Source organism: Paramormyrops kingsleyae, chromosome 13 (assembly GCF_048594095.1).
Source record: "Paramormyrops kingsleyae isolate MSU_618 chromosome 13, PKINGS_0.4, whole genome shotgun sequence".
NCBI lineage: Eukaryota > Metazoa > Chordata > Actinopteri > Osteoglossiformes > Mormyridae > Paramormyrops > Paramormyrops kingsleyae.
Window position 1 is genome coordinate 5,904,627 of NC_132809.1, and position 17,298 is coordinate 5,921,924.

The following is a 17,298-nucleotide window of genomic DNA, read 5'->3' on the forward strand; positions in this document are numbered from 1 at the left end:
CAATTTTAGATTGAGTAACACCATGTTTTATAAAAGGTTTATTGAAAAAACTCTTGCTTCTTAGACTGAAGCACATACTAGGGCAATCGTCCAATCAATGTTCATAAAACATAGCTGTGATTCAATGCCTTACACACAGAAATACTAATGTTTCTATATACTAAAATATGTTTTTTTTAATTAAGTATTTTAAAAGTATTTTAGAAATAGGAATCATAAATTTGACATTGAAATTAGATTTTTTTATGTGACATACCGATCCTTTCTGTCTAGGGTGAAGACAAAAGAACATAAAGAATCAAAAGTAATCCAGGAGCACCTTGTTTCACAGCATTTTTCACTAGGGATTGTGTTATTGTCATTCAATAAAAGACAACACTAAAATATATGGTAACATAATAGTACGATTATAGGATTAGCTTTCTATAGTAATATTTGGCACTGGAATTGCCTTTTGACCAAACTACAAATTTAAATGTAGTTACATTTCCATTTTGGGCTGGTTACCTTTACAAACACATGCAATTTTTGGTTCACATGTGAAATCAGTTCAAAATACTTCTTGATTTAAATAATTTCAGTTATATAAAATGCAGTGAAATGGTGCTCCTGTAAAATATAATAAAGAAAACAATTTTCTGTAATAATGCATGTGTAATTTTGATGTTCTGGAGACACAGCAGCACATTTCACTTCATATTTATTATATGGTACTTGAATTTCAGGCAGTATATAATCCCCCAGTTACGACAAACAAAAAATAAGTATTATTTAAGGCGATATCAGAGCTCACAGCTTGCTTGTTGTGATAGATACTTCATTTGGAAAGAGTGGACAATCATTTTCTCTCTTACACACACAAACTCATAAAAGATGCTTTGTAAAATGGACATAGAGATGTGATCTGGTATGTGATCTGGTGTTCTGTATATAACTGAAAGCAATTTCACTAATTCCAGTTGTTGACTCATTCACAGTACGAACTGGTTGCTCTTCTGATTTCAACTGCCTCTCCGACCTGGGGTCTCTATCAATTAACCTGCTGTATCCAAGCAACAAGAAGGTGACCTGCAGGGCTGTATATGATTACGTTCAAATCCATCTAAAAATTTTTTTGCTGTCCATCTTTACACTGCATAAAAAACTTTAGCCCCTTATGAGGATAACGATACTTAAAATCACATAATTTTTTCCACTAATAAATTTAAGGTTTAGTTATAGCAAAATGATAGGCTCTTTTTCATAGAAGGGTGACCACTGGAACTCTGTTACAATTTGTTGTTGACAGAGTCTTTGGTGCCATAGAGATCGGCTAATTTTTTGAATGGTGGTCCCCAGATTTGGAGGTAGTCATAGTTCAGGTCTGAGTCGTTCATGGTGGTTTCCAGGGAGCTTAGGGAGCCAGCGACAGAGCCCTGGCCCTCATAACCATACACCTGGATGGAGTCATACGGCGGGGCATTGGGGTCATTGTCGACATCACAGAGGTGGTTCCTGATGAAGCAGTTTACATCTACGTTGCTAGTCGCCTGCTCCGGCCTCTGTTGAACTGGGTACTGCAGCTCTGGTTTCATGTCCTTCCGAGGCAGGAAACCATTGGCCCCATCAGGGTTCTGTAGTGTAGCGATGTCAAAGGCCTCAGTGTCGGCCTCGCCACCACCCTCGTCGTCGTACGTAATGATGTTTTCCCGAATGTCCTCTTCCTTAAATACCATGAGGGGCTCATTCTTCTGCCTGTGCAGCGCCACAAATAAAACTACAATGGCTGCAACAACAGAGGAGGAGGTATCAATTTCTGTTTCCTAATTCTGAAAAGAATGATCCTGTGAGACTTAAGTGCAGCAAACTGTCCTAAAGTGTCGACAGTGACTGCATGATGAGACAAATTCTTTTTATTTTCTTCAGACCAAGACACAGCCTCATTTGGGCAGTAAAGTTGATCCTATAGAAATTCTGTACCTTCCCACATCAGACATTCTGAAAACTGGAGGTGTCAACTGGAGGTATACTACTGTAGGGGCTCAATCAACCTGGGGTGCGTTTCTCGAAACCATCGTTGCTAACTATGTTAGCAACTTCCGTCGTTCGAACTATGTAAGTACGACACAAGTGTTTCTCGAAACCATAGTTCAAACTACATAGGTAACGATACTGCGGACTTACGTGGTACGATGCATCGTTAAACGACGCAGGTGTTATTCGTCAGCGATGTTGGAAAATGCAGTTTAATAAGGGTATGGTCACCGTGTAAGTAAGAAATGTAATAATGTTTAATACATAATAAAGAATAATTTAGCCTTACGATCACATATAATGTTAAGTTGTCTGAAAATGTAGTTTGAAACGTAATTGTTGTGTGGGTCTCTGGTCATAAGTACGGTAACTGTCTAGTGAGCAACAGGGACAAATCTCAGACTGTAAAGTATTGATTAGCACAGGGGTGGCTAATTTTATCCAGAAAGGGCCGTTAGGCACGAAGCTTTTCGCTGCAACTTAAGAGGACCGATCGACTGAAGAGGTCGCACAACTGGGTTTGAGCAACTGATCGAACTGTTATCCCAAAAAAACCTGCAAACACACCGGCCCTTTCTGAATAAGATTGCCCACCCCTGTAGTGGCATATGCAGTTACTGTGTATTGCTTGGTATATTGTTGTGTACCATATGGTACACTTCACCATATTTCATATGGTATACTTCGCCATATTTATTATTTCTTGCCAAAAACGAGAAATAATAATAATAAAAACATTAATAAAATAAAAAGAAAATAATAAAACCCAATAATAATAATAATAATAATAAATCATTATCCCTTGTATGTGTATACATGTGTGTATTTGTAGCCCTATGCAGACCATTGGGTGTTGTGCAGTTTCTTCATTACACACATAACTTAAGAGGGACAACAGTCACCTTAGAAAAGAGTACAGCATTTTGATGAAGTACTCCTTATTCACTGACAGCTGTCATTGCCATAATGGAAGAGTAGAATGACACTACAGCGGTCAGATACGAATCCATGCCTTTGTACTCGGGAAATTACGTCTGTAATGTCTGGATATTACATGCACCTGTATATTCCAGTCAGCCACTAACATTCTGTAAGTGACAATGTCGGACCAGGAATTTGTAAGTGGTCGTAGTGTGACTGAAACACAATAAACTGCAATCAACATAATTGCAGATGGAGCGTCTTTCAAAAAATGCAGTGTCATAGCTAAAAGTTCTTCTGTTTATCACTCCAAGAAGCGTCGCATTATTTTTGCGCGATTGCTAATTTTCATATTATTGGCGTTATGTGACTGACAGAAATTGATGACACAAAAAAATATATGTGTGTGTGTGTGATTATTATATATTTTACACAGTTCGCGAGTTTTTGTACCCAACCGGCTGTGAAAGTACGTGAAAGTACTTTGTTAGTTGTTGCGCACGACTTGCCGTGAGTCTGACCAATCAGCGCTGTAACCATTGTATTTCAAACTACGGTAGGTTCGCCATGCGTCTGACCAATCAGCGCTGGAACCACTGTAGTTCCAACTACGGAAGTCCTAACTAACTGACGTGGTTCATACTACTGTGGTACGACGGTTTCAGGAAACAGTCGTTGTTTGGATGTTGGTTAGTTTGAACTACCATAGTACGATGCATCGTTAATGCTAACTTCCGTCGTTGTTCGAGAAACGCACCCCTGGCCAGTTTATCCAGAATGACCACACCAAGCCAAAGTCAATCTGGGGTCCAAACTGGAATATTACACACAATAACTTCAGAGATATGTCTACTGTCCAGTATGGTCCCTCCCAAGGTTTCTTCCTTCTAGGGAGTTTTTCCTTGCCACTGTCGCCTATGGCTTACTCACTGGGGGCTTTGGGTGGGGATGCTGTAAAGCGCTTTGGGACAATGTAATGTTGTGATAATGCGCTATACAAAAATAAATTTGTTGTTGTTGTTGTACTGTCTTGTGTTCATATTGCAATGCCCTCTACAGATAATATAAAACTAAACTGAAACCATAATTAAATTGAATTAAGTTATATTTAACGGGGCAAAGAGGAAATATAGAAGCATATTACATAACACTACTGCAGTTAAAAACATAATTTTGGTAGCCCCTTTTTCAACCTTTTTCCATTTCTATTTTTTTTTTCATTTTACACTGTGATATAACTTCTTCTTCGTCAGGTGATTCTTGCATAGTTTGGACTAATTTGGACTAATTACTCCTTAGCAATTTCAGAATGGCAGCCAACCCCTCCTGGGTGAAATGGAAGCAGCGGGATGTAGGTGAGCGACTTACCCAGCAAGATTACAATGCAGGCCAAGATGGCGATGAGGGCGCCCATGCTAAGTCCCGCTGGCAGGATGAAATGCTGTGCATTGCAGGAGAGGATGGTCTCCCTGGCATCACAGCTGCAAACTCGCAAGATCACAGTGCTGGTACTGCTCATGGGAGGGCTGCCGCTATCGCTGATTTTGATTGGCAGGTGGTAAACATCCTGGGTCGTCCGGCTGAAGTCCTTCCGGGTCACGTAGAGACTGGCGGTGCTGTCTGTGGTGAGAAACAGGGAGAGAGTGAAGGTATTTTACAGCATAACATGAAGGACACAGAGCAGTGAATCAAATGACATATGATAAATGCTTTTGGACAGACTCGAAACTCATGGAAGAATGTGAAATCTAAGGTTGAGAAAGACTGTTTTTTTTAGTTAATACAAGGACATTGCTAGAGGTGAAATAAAAAATAAATTAATAATTGTCAGTATTCTTTAGGGTCTTTCCAAAATGACGAGTTTTCTTAAAAGGGGCATAAATTACTGAAAATTTGCAATATATTTTGTCATTGATATGACATTATTCAAACTATTTTCAATAACTAAGGCTACTTTAAGGAAAGATTCTGTATTTAAGGTCTAAATTGTTACAAGGTGGAAAAGATTCCACCACATAAGATAAATAACTCCTTCCTGGGGTTATAATCTTTTTTCAGTTATGTCACGCATCATTTTTTTGTGGCCTTCACCTCAATCTTCTCATTTATATGAAGACACAAATTTAAAAAAAAATAACCAACATTCGCAACATGTTGTTTCATATAATGTGAAATTAATCTTGTTTGAAACATGACTGACATGGCCGCTTTATTATTTAGAGGGTATGATGTGAATATATAAATAATTTACAATGTTTATATATCTCCCTTTTGAAATTGCTAAACAGGACGGGCATCCATTAGCCCTTCATTTCTGGGCTGCATGCTGCAGTACGACACTGTTGCCCACCCACTTCGGTTATCCTTGACAGTGAAGTTTTGTTTGCCGGTGACCTCTGGGGAAATGCTGAAGTGGAAATGTTGATGTGAGGCCATTTCATCCTTGTCCAAGGCACTGATGATCTCGATCATCTGAGATAAGGAGCAGAGTGGAAACATCATGACATCAAGTGTCTTCACATCCTTTTTGTTCCATGAAACCAAATAAATTGAAAGCATTTATGCACCATCCAGCCCTCGTTTTCTTATTTCCCTTGCATTCTTGGATATAATGTCTAAACTACAGCTTTTTCATTTATTTTACTTTTTATGTCGATATGTAATATAAAGAAAAAAAAATGTGTTTAAACGCTTGGCACAAGTACATAGTCTACACTAAGTAGCCAGTGTATTAGTTACATCTGTCTGATAAAGCAATTTTTAACATGTTTCTTGGTGCAATACACTACCAGCCAAAAACTTTTGCACATCACAGGTTTTTACCACTTTTCCATTTATTTCATAAACTGCAGATTATTTATTCTTGTTAAGCATTGGAAAGTTGAGTGAACAACAATAAATGAAAATATAAGTCAAATAAAACAAGTTTCCTTTATAACATGGAAAGAGTATGTAACAGGCATAGTCAAATTCTAGACTGTTCTTTAACTTTAAATGCACTAGTTAACTGCTTCATTCCTTGAAGCAGAGCAGTATTTGGTGTCCCTTGTAGAAAGAATGCCTTGAATTTTCTCTGCTGATATAATTGCTAGAGGAGGTAACTTTGATTAATCAAAGATATGACATTTTCTTTCTAATAAAGGTACACTGGTATCTCGGTTCTCGAACTCACTAGAACTCGAATTTCTTGAAACTCGAACAAACCAGTTTGACCTAGAACTCGATCTAAATATCAGAAGTCGAACCGGGACCGCTGACCTACAGTAATATAAATTGTACGTGCCAGGAAATGAGTCATACTACAATGCAATTCTTACTTGAATGCCGCCTTCACAGACTGGACGATTAACCAAATAAAGCAGCGCAACATTATAGTAACTAACAATAAATAAACCACTAACTTTCGTGTACTATTAGAGCATTTATGTCATTTATTTAAACTTTATTTTACCAGGTAAATTAACTGAAAACCAGTTCTCACTGCTTTAGGTGATATTCGGGAGAAATAGCAGATTACGTATCGGAACTGCCTGGGATACAAACGTCATGCATGTAACTAAACTCTTCAGCCAATAAGGGCAAAGGTGTGTCGCGGTTCCAGTTTGTGCAGCCGGGTGAGAGGCCGCAATGCATCTAACCGTAATGCATTGCGTCAGGATCAGAATGCGTTGCTTTAAGCCAGCGCTGTAAGCAAGTCGAACGCACCCAATGGCCGGACTGGGGAAGCAAACTGAAACGCGGACTTAATACAGAGGACTAATGACAACAACCAGAAACACCTGATCACATGGGGATCCCACACGAGGTTAACGAGGGGGCGTGGCACAAGGAAGGAGCGGACGATCGGGGCAGGACAGGGGTAATGTTGGGATAAGATCTTTTTGGAAGCCATTAAGAAAATTGTTTTATCCTGTTCATTTTGTGTTTAAATGCTAAAAAAAAAAAAAAAACATATTTAGGTGTAATTTAGGGGGGCCGGGAACCAATTAATTGGTTTTACATTATTTCTTATGGGAAAAATTCGATCAGAACTCGAACTTTTTAAGATTCGATCCAGATCCAGGGTTAAGTTCGAGAACCAAGGTACAACTGTACTGAAATGGTGAGCATACTGTGAATTTCTTTGTTAGCAAAGAATATTGATTGTATATTGATTGAGTAAATGTTAATTGAGCAAATGCAATTTGCTCATTTAAATCTCAGTGTGTGCAAAAACTTGACTTGTAGTGTACGTGCTGGTTCTAGCATCTCAGAAACAGGCATCTTCCTGGGATTTTCATGCACTTCACTGGATAGAGTTTACAAAGAATGGCATAATGAAGAAAAAGCAGTCAATGATATTTCTGTGGTTGACAAAATACTTTGTTAATGAGAGAGGTAGGAGGAGAGTGGTGAGACGTGTTAAACCAAATGTGAAGGTTAAAAGTACATCCTTGAAATGGTGGCAAAAGTAATTTCTGCCAGGTACTAGCTAGGTGTCCATAAATAAAGTATCTATATTATGGTTATATAAGATCACTCACATTTAGCACAAGCATTGTTTAGCTTCATTTTTTGCAGTTTCTGTTTGCTTTTACAGTAGTTGAATATGCACAGTAAAATACTTACTTTGCCATATGCTACATTTTCACACAAAAGAATTTCATTTTGTGAGGCCAGTTCAGGAGCATTATCATTCACGTCTCTTACTTTGATGTTGACACGCACTTTAGCATCCTGATGATGGCCACCTGTAGAGAGCAATAGTTAGGTACTGTGTTGTTTTTGCATTTTGGAATTTAAAAGATGCTGATTTATTTATCTTATAAATATAGCATTAAATTACCATTTATGGGGTGAAGGAGATACCACTGATATGTCTATTACATTGTTAAAAGAAATATGGAAAAATTGTTTATACTTATAATCCTGGCTACTATTGTTCCATTATGAATTTTTAGCATCAAGTTTTTATTGGTATGGGAACTGCTTTTTAAATCAAGAAACACAATAGAAGCAGACAATGTCAATCTGGACTTTACCAGTCAGATTGCGAACCTACCGATTTCAATGGCGCTTACAGAGATGTTGTGCCAAGGCAAAGATTCACGGTCCAGTGGCCTTGTTGTTCTGATAATTCCATATTCTGGGTCAATGCTGAAGAATCGTTCCAGGTCAGTGTAGCGGGGAATCATATACCTATAGAGGAAAGGAATCCACTGATGTTAACATGTCTCCCTTAACAATTCTAGCCAGTCATAGCCGTGATGGAGCTTTTTTTTGAGGCCTGAACTTTGTTGACGGATGCAAACTTATGATGGAATGATTGCAATGGGGTTCATACCTAATGGGTTTGTTGGCCATATCCGTGTCCTTGGCATGGACCCGCCCCACAATGGTCTCTTCTGGTGCATTCTCCTCCACCTCAAAGTTGTAGCCAGATGCAGTGAAGACTGGTGGCTCATCCTCGTCTTCCACTGTAACCTTCACGGTAGCCGTGTCTTTGAAGGGCCCCCAGGCGAAGAAATGTGGGTCCACATTCACATTGGATGCCTCCACCCGTAGGGTGTATGCTCGCTTGCTTTCAAAATCGACGGCCTGCCATCGGGCGAAAGACCAAACATTGACAAATCATTCACACCACATCAGTCACCATAACACGTTTCTCTGCAGGTTGTGTGTGTGTGTGTGTGTGTGTGTGTGTGTGTGTATATATATATATATATATATATATAAAAACTTGAGAGAATGGGAGTACCTGTTACAAATAGATGGTTTAACACAATAAAACCCAGCCAGGAAAGTTGTTATGCTTCTGATGATCAGAAACTTTTCACGGTCACAGCAGAATTTAGCTGCAGAATAGTACAATCTATATATTACCCTAATTATGCCTAGGGAAGTCTGCTTTTACAACAGAATAATATTAATGCGTGTGAAAACAGACTATGGTAATTTTTTTTTTTTACATTTTCAACTACTGCAGTGAGGAGCCAGGGGGCGCTGTTGATATAGAATTTAACTGCGTGTGTGGCTTGCTCCAAAACAAACATCCTTTCATAGGTTTCTTGTTTTAAGACCGTCCACATACAACACATTATTCAGCCTTTCAAGAACTACATATATTGTCATGTGTGAATCATGAAAGGCCAAAATAAACTGCAACTACAAGGTCTGAGGAATCCTGAATATTCTTTAGGAAAAAAAGAGAAGAAAATATAGTTCTTTTACATCACTTGAATTTTCTTTTTAACAACAAATCCATCATCTATTGACCTTTTCTTTTGCCATTTTTTTTGTTGCAAACTTCAGAACCCCTCCTTCCCACTCCCTATATATATATATATATATATATATATATATATATATATATATGTGTGTGTGTGTGTGTGTGTGTGTGTGTGTGTATATATATATATATACATTATTTCAATGAAGCTGCCAAACACTGAAATACAAGCTCTCTCTTCTCTGTTCTCCAGACAGTGCAGGTCACCTTCTAAGTCTTATATTCTGCCACTAAATCATTTGATAGCTAAAACTAATCATCAACAGATAACGTCCACAATAATGTCAGGTTGCCTCTTAAGATTCCAGCGGCGCCTCCTGCCTGCGGCTCAGACTGAATACTTGATTAAACTTCAGCAAATCTGTCAGTAATTTCAACTCTAATTTTTACCTTACTTTGAGCGGTGAGGGGTAATTAAATAGTGAGAGGTGTACCTAAAGGCTGTTGTTGCAGAGCACAGCAGTCTGGCATCAAAGTTATTGTATTCAGCATGAATGTGATAATGCCCCCCCTCCCTCCCCCTCACCCACCCCTTTGTATGCTGACACAGGTGGAGACAGCTGCATGTCTTTCAGTTACATGCTCAGTCCTGGCATTTGACAAATCAACAGTGCTGGATTCTGCACCTTGTGTTCCTTATACACACAACACCTTATTATATATTGTCTGAAATTATTTTTTTCCACCTCTCAATACTACCCCTTTCAATCAGGGAACCAAACCAACCAATTTAAGGAACAAAAAGAGCAGCCTGAAATGAACATTTTTAATTTATTTTTTTAAAAGAAAACGAAATTGAAAACGAATCCATCCATTCATCCATTTTCTATACCCACTTGTCCTTTGCAGTGTCACAGAGGTTGGGAGCCTATCCTGGAAGCTATAGGCATACGGCAGGGAATAACCAAGGACAGGGTGCCAACTCATTGCAGAAAACATATTCGCAAACATAATTTTTAAAAGTTCTAGAATGTATCGTTAGTTCTCTAAAATCTAAGTTACCAGTTAATGTTATTTTGTGTTCTGTGCAGGCAACAACTTAAGCCTTACCTCTAAACTCCCAGCTGTCTTTGGATCACCACCATGCTTCACGTGGTTCTATTCCATGGAGTATTTTATGTGCATTTCTAGACCTTACTATACATGCATACATCTATCCATCCTTTACTATACTTACTATACTATACACTAGTATCAAGCTTATTATAAACATTTTCTTTACAAAAAAAATAAAGGTAGTTATTTATGTTAACCAGCCTAGATAATAATAGATAATAATAAAAACCTAGCTGTCCAGTCTAATAGCTATGGCACCCTATGTTTTAATTACACTAGAACTATATACATTTGTTAAAGGAACTAAATTAACTGTATGTTTTAAACATTTTGTTTAAGCAAAATTTTATTTTTACTGAGTAGGAATGTTATGTCAGTGTAGAAACTGTTTTTGAGCCTTTCTTTCAATTAACCTACATTGATATTAATTACTGTAATAATAACTGCTGTGCAAATTTCACAGATGGACACTGCATAGCAATACTGATGACAATTAGACTGAAACTCCCTCGGGCAGATACATTTGCATGGCCTCTTACAAGAGATGCACGATGTCTCAACACCCTGATTATCTACAAACAGAAAACATAATTGCAAACCTATTTTTTAAAAGTTCAGGAATCTAAAAAACAGATGCGTTAAAAAATGCGAATCATGTTGCTTTTGAACAAATCCATGTGGCTAGTTAAGCATGACACAGTTTGTGTCTTGTACTAAAACCAGTGTGTTAATCCATTTACAAAATGAGGCTGAAACTTAACCAACTGATGTTAATGCCTCTAACAAAATGGCAAGCCAACAAGTAATATTTACTTGAGATTCATCTAACCTTCATTAACATGAACAATCAAGAGAACTAAGACGTGAGAGCAAATTACCAGGCAGAGACAACTGAAGCGTACCGTGCAACATTATTGTACAAATATTTAGTACAGTGGTACCTCAGTTCTCTAACTCATTAAAACTCTAATTTCTTAAAAGTCGAACCAGTCAGTTCGAAAAAAAATTACCTATAACTCAATCTGAATCTCAGAAGTCAAACTGTGAACGCCGACCTAAGATAGCTTGCGGGGAAATGAGTCACAGGGCACGTCTCTCAGCGGAAACGTTTCAGTCTCAGCCTCGCATTCGCTGTGATAGCATCGTGCATGTTTAAACTAGCTGAATACGAAATACAGAGGACTAATGACAACAACCAGAAAGAGCTGATCACATGGGGATTCTACATGAGGTTAACAAGGGGGCATGGCACACGGAAGAAGCGGACGATCGGGGCAGGACATGTTGTTCTTTTTAACATTGTTTGGATACATTTATTTTCTTACTTTAAGAATTACTGTTTTGATAAATGTGCTTAGATGTGTTTAGTGCAGTATATGCTTTTTTTGTTTTGTCTGGTTCATTTTGTGTTTAAATGCTAAAAAAAAACATATTTCAGTGTAATTTTTTGGTTTAATTGGTTTTCTATTATTTCTTATGGGGAAAAGTTGATCAGAACTCAAAGTTTTTAGGATTCGATCCGGAGTTCTGAACGGATTAATTTCGAGTTCTGAGGTACCACTGTATTTCATATGTTTGATACCTGTGTGTGAAAACACATACCCCTGTATGAGGTAATATGCCACAAAATGTGTTGAAGTTGTGATAATACAACTTTTTTTTTTATTTATGTGTAAAATGTTTGTTTTGATAAATCTATCTTTAATTCAATACCAAACAACTTACTCATAAATCCATTCATTGGAGAATGATTTGTAAAGCTGTTCAATCATCTGCCCCTCCATGATCCTCACCTTCTGCAGTTTTATGATGCCTTCCTGGGTTCCCGAGTCTGTGACAATCTCGAAGACGTCCATGCTGTTGCCTTCAATCAGACTGTATGTCACCAAGCCATTCTCCCCAAGGTCTGGGTCCCTGGCCTTCAGCCTGCCTACCTCCTCACCCAGACCTTTATCTTCTGAGATGGACATGGAGTACACACCTGAAGGGGGAGCTAAAATCACTTTACAGCTCATGTCAGACAGCTCGACCTGCAATTTTGAGCATTCCGTTTTTGTTTTTCTTTTCTTTCCCTCATTGTCAGGTTTTTCAGGGCCTGTTGTGCCAGTTTTAATCAAGAAACGATTCATTTCTCATCCGCGATGCATATAGCGAGAAAAACGTGCTTACCGCAGTGCATTATGGGTTAGACAGCTCATCAAAATTGATGTTGTCATGCAATACATTTCTTAACTCCTCAATATATAACAACATACCAATAATATAAAAAAGTTATCGATTATAATGAAAAATCATCAGATTACATCGTAATGTTGGCATGAAAAAAATGACTGCATCTCCAAGCGTGTAAATATACTCAGCAAAAAAAGAAACGTCCCTTTTTCAGGACTGTGTATTTCAACAATAATGTTGTAAAAATCCAAATAACTTTACAGATCTTCATTGTAAAGGGTCTAAACAATGTTTTCCATGCATGTTCAATTAACCATAATCAATTAATTAACATGCACATCCGAATATCACACCTACGTGACAGGTACAGGATGGCCACAACAACTGCCCGAGTCACACCAGGAACACACAAGCCCTCAGTCCAGCCTCTCTCAGCCTATTGCGGACAGTCTGAGCACTGATGGAGGGATTGTGTGTTCCTGGTGTGACTCGGGCAGTTGTTGTGGCCATCCTGTACCTGTCACGCAGGTGTGATATTCGGATGTACCGATCCTGTGCAGGTGTTGTTACACGTGGTCTTCCACTGCGAGGATGATCAGCTGTCCTTCCTGTCTCCCTGTAGCGCTGTCTTAGGCGTCTCACAGTGCGGACATGGCAATTTATTGCCCTAGCCACATCAGCAGTCCTCATGCCTCCCTGCAACATGCCTAATGCACGTTCACACAGATGAGCAGGGACCCTGGGCATCTTTCTTTGGGTGTTTTTCACAGTCGGTAGACAAGTCTCTTTAGTGTCCTGCGTTTTTAGAACTGTGACCTTAAATGCCTACTTTCTGTAATCTGTTAAGGTCTTAACGACCATTCCACAGGTGCATGTTAATTAATTGATTATGGTTAATTGAACATGCATGGAAAACATTGTTTAGACCCTTTACAATGAAGATCTGTAAAGTTATTTGGATTTTTACAACATTATTGTTGAAATACACAGTCCTGAAAAAGGAACGTTTCTTTTTTTGCTGAGTATAGTAGGGTAACATACTTATGTAACACCATAAGAGTGCTTCCCCTTTGAAAAATCAGCCGTGATTTTGTAAACAATATTGAAGACCAATTTGAGACATGAAGAACATGTCTAAGTAGACTGTTTCTGCACGAAGTACGTACCCAAATGTTTAAAATTTGAAAGTAGTGGTAAAAATGTGCCCTGCACAGCACATACAATTCTTTTTCTCTCCAGAAAACTGCACTTGTCCGCGGACAGCTGAAATCAGAAAAACACGCTTGTCCGATGTTTATTTTTTCTCTGCTGCTAAGGTAGGAATCGGTATTTTGGCTATGATCTCTGAGACTCAGTTGGAACTAGATTAAAGCCACTAGTATTGCTGTTTTTGTAGTACTCTGAAGTGTTTGCTAGTCTATGCCAATTAGTTCTCTCAGGTAACTAATCAATGGTAGTTTCAGACTCCCGTAAGGGCAGGGCTTAGTAAGATATACTGAAGGTGTATCTGCCACAGACATGCATCCTTCCTCTTCCTGCCATCATTTTCCTCTTTCCCTTCCTGGCATCTTTTCCCTCTTGCGCAATTAGCTACCAGCTCTGTTAGAGCTCTATTAGTTATACTTAAACTTCAGCCATAATCCGAACTGCAGGCATGTGCCTCAAACCTCTCGATCCTCATATTTTTCTTATACCCAGAAGACCCAATCCACAATCGAGAGGCCGTACCACCAGCAACCTTACCTACCCTCCCCTGTTGTCCAAGTCTCGGACAAGGGTGTTAGGTGGGCTCTGGAACTGTCAGTCTGCTGTAAAGAAGGTTGATTTCATCTCTGCCCTTGCCTCCCATCACTCTCTTGACTTTCTGGGTCTAACTGAGACCTGGATATCCCCACAGAACTCACTGGCAGTTCTCTCCTCTGTTTATGCTTTCTCTCACACTCCACGAGAAACTGAGAGGGGTGGAGGTACAGGTCTGCTGCTGTCTCGAAATTGGTGTTAGACTCCCCTCTCTGTCCCATCTTAATACCTCATCCTTTGTATTCCATGCAGTTTTAGTTTCTTCTCTAATCAACCTTCTCATCGTTTTCATCTACCACCCTCCTGGTCCATTAGATTACTTTCTTGGAGAAATAGATGCACTGCTCAGTCTCTTCCCTCTCACTCTTCTTGGAGAATTCAATCCTCAATAAGCTCCATTCCTTCTGCTTTCTCCCTCTTCTCTATTCCTTCTCTCTGACATCCAACAACTACTCTCCCACACAAAAAGGAGAAAATTTCCTGGACCTGGCCTTCAGCCATCCTTCTCCAGCTTCTAACATTATTGCTACCCCTCTTTGATCATAAGTTTGTATCCTTTAGAATGATCCTAACTAACCCTGCCTAAACCCAGCTATGAATATTTCTCCCCCACTCAACAAAACCTCCGCTTTGTCTCCCTTTCATCTGTTTCTTCCTGCACTCTATCATACCTTCCGGACCCTGACTCCTTTTCCTCCGTACCACTGGAGTCAGCAACTGACACTCTCCTCTCCTACTTCATCCATGAATCACCTCTGCCCACTATCTTTCAAACCAAGGAAAACAGCTCACCCTGCTCCTTGGCTATTGGATGCATTACATATCAATCAAATAGAATTAAGAGCAGCTAAGAGGTAGTGGAATAAATCACAACTCGACACAGATCTGTCTTCTTACAGCACACTCTTGTCCAAATTCTCATCTGATCTGATTGCTACAATGACTTCTTTCTACAAGTCAACTACTCCTGCTCCATCCTCCCTGACCGCCAAAGACTTCACCAACTTCTTTGAAGAGAAGATAGATCAAATCTGTCAGACACTCTCTCTCACCCCATCTACTACACATTAAGGACTTCCCTTTCTTTCAAAATTTCTTAAACACAGTTTATAATCAGTTGTCTCTCTATCTCTCTCAGAACAACCTTCATGATTCGAACTAATCTGGCTTCAAAGCTGCACATTCCACAGAGATTGGCTGTCACTGAGAAGCTACATGCTGCCAGAGCAGCCAAACTGTCATCTGTCCTCATCCTCCTTCACCTTTCAGCAGCATTGGATGCAGTCAACCACAAGACTCTCTTGTCCATACTTATGAGTCTTGGAATTTGTGGCTTAGCATGGCAATGGTTTGTTTCCTACCTAGAAGGCCAGTCATATCAAGTGACATGGAAGGGATACACATCAAGTCCACATAGCCTCTCCACTGGTATCCCTCAGGGCTCAGTTCTTGATCCTCTTCTGTTTTCCCTCTACAGTAGATCTACAGTAGGTGAGGTCATATCCTCACATGGGTTCTCATCACTGCTATGCAGACGACACCCAACTCATCCTTTCCTTTCTTCCTTCAGACACTAAAGTCTCCACTTGAATCTCTGCATGTCTGGCAGACATCTAATCATGGATGACAGCTCATCAGCTGAAACTTACCCGCAGCAAAACCGAACTGCTATTCATCCCAGCTGATCCATCCCCACACTAGGATCATGTGATCTCCCTGGACAACTCTATGATTTGTCCTTCGGTTGCCGCCTGTAACCATAAACAATCAGCTGTCCTTTTCGTCTCACATTGCTAATCTTTCCTGCTCCTGTAGATTTCTCCTCTTCGACATCAGAAAGGTTAGTCTATTTCTTTCCACGCAGGCCACTCAGGTACTTGTTCAATCTCTTATCTTGAGACTAGACTATTGTAACTCACTCCTAGCTGGTCTGCCTCTGAGTGCGATTCATCCTCTGCAACTGATCCTGAAGGCAACTGCCCAATTCGTTTTCAACCTTCCCAAGTTCTCCCACAGCACACCATTGTTACACTCCCTCCACTGGTTTCCTGTAGTTGCTCACATCAGATTCAGAACACTGATGTTTGCCTACAAAACCAAAAATAGTACAGCACCCTCAAACCTAAAAGAACTTCTCACCCTGCGCTGCTCAACTGGTCACACCATCTCTCAAGGTTCAAAGACGACATGCATTAAGACTCTTCTCTGTTTTGGCACCTATGTGGTGGGATGAACTTCCACTAGATATCAGAACAGCTGAGTCACTGGGTGCCTTCTAACGACGACTAAAAACCTACCTCTTTCGGAAATACCTGGATTAGCACTTTCAGGATTATACTCATAATTATTTAAAAGAAAAAAAATTTATTACTTGCCAACAGATTTTTTAGAGTGATAGTATTCTTAGCCAGGTTCTATTGAACGAGTATTAGAATGTATTCACTGATGAGACTTCTGAGCACTTATATAAGTCGCTCTGGCTAAGGGTGTCTGCCAAATGCAGTAAATGTAAATTTGTTAAAAACAGGCGCTAATGTAGGTCTTTTGCGAAAGCAAAGTAGCATAAAGCAGAGAATACTTGAAATGTGTATGATGTAGAAGCTATGACACCTCAACTAGTCTACAACCAAAGCAAAAATATAGTTGCATAGACTAGAGTTGGATGTCTCGAGACCACTTTTACGCTGTCTTGGTCTTCTCACAGTCTCGACGTTATATGGTCTTGGTCTTGTCTTGGTCTCGGATCCCTCGGTCTTGTCTTGGTCTCGCTGTCTTGGTCTTGCTGTCTCAGATCGACATAGTGGTCGGGAGATTTGGAGCGAAAAGTATCCATGACACACAATGTAACGTTCCATAATGCAACATTATTATTATTTCACCTTTCGCGCCCTTCAAATGTAACCAATAAATGACATTCATATGCATTTTGTTGTGATTCAGACATTGGCGCTCATCCAATCAAAATACGCCTTATATGCGCAAAATAAGTGTAGCGCTACTTAAACGTTAGTTAAATGTAGGGCTGCACGATTTGGGGAAAATATTGAATCGCGATTCTTCTGACAGAA

The 17,298-nt window shown here is 39.5% G+C and overlaps 1 protein-coding gene and 1 pseudogene across 4 annotated transcripts in view; one reads left to right on the forward strand and one right to left on the reverse strand.

Moving 5' to 3' along the window:
* Nucleotides 1-683: 683 nt before the first annotated feature.
* The window catches only part of LOC111835305 (cadherin-11-like), an 89,323-nt gene continuing 72,708 nt past the window's right edge, over nt 684-17,298 (reverse strand). For 3 of the 4 annotated variants that reach the window (XM_072698084.1, XM_072698082.1, XM_072698083.1), the window contains 7 exons: nt 12,052-12,239; nt 8,258-8,511; nt 7,976-8,112; nt 7,543-7,664; nt 5,289-5,406; nt 4,303-4,554; nt 684-1,765 (listed from right to left, as the gene is read on the reverse strand). In XM_072698084.1, the coding sequence (XP_072554185.1) occupies nt 1,269-1,765; nt 4,303-4,554; nt 5,289-5,406; nt 7,543-7,664; nt 7,976-8,112; nt 8,258-8,511; nt 12,052-12,239 (1,568 nt within the window). In that variant the 3' untranslated portion in view covers nt 684-1,268. The remainder of the gene's footprint in view (nt 1,766-4,302; nt 4,555-5,288; nt 5,407-7,542; nt 7,665-7,975; nt 8,113-8,257; nt 8,512-12,051; nt 12,240-17,298) is intronic. The other variant, XM_072698085.1, reaches the window with a different exon arrangement.
* On the forward strand, nt 15,827-16,551 carry LOC140578272 (uncharacterized; annotated as a pseudogene).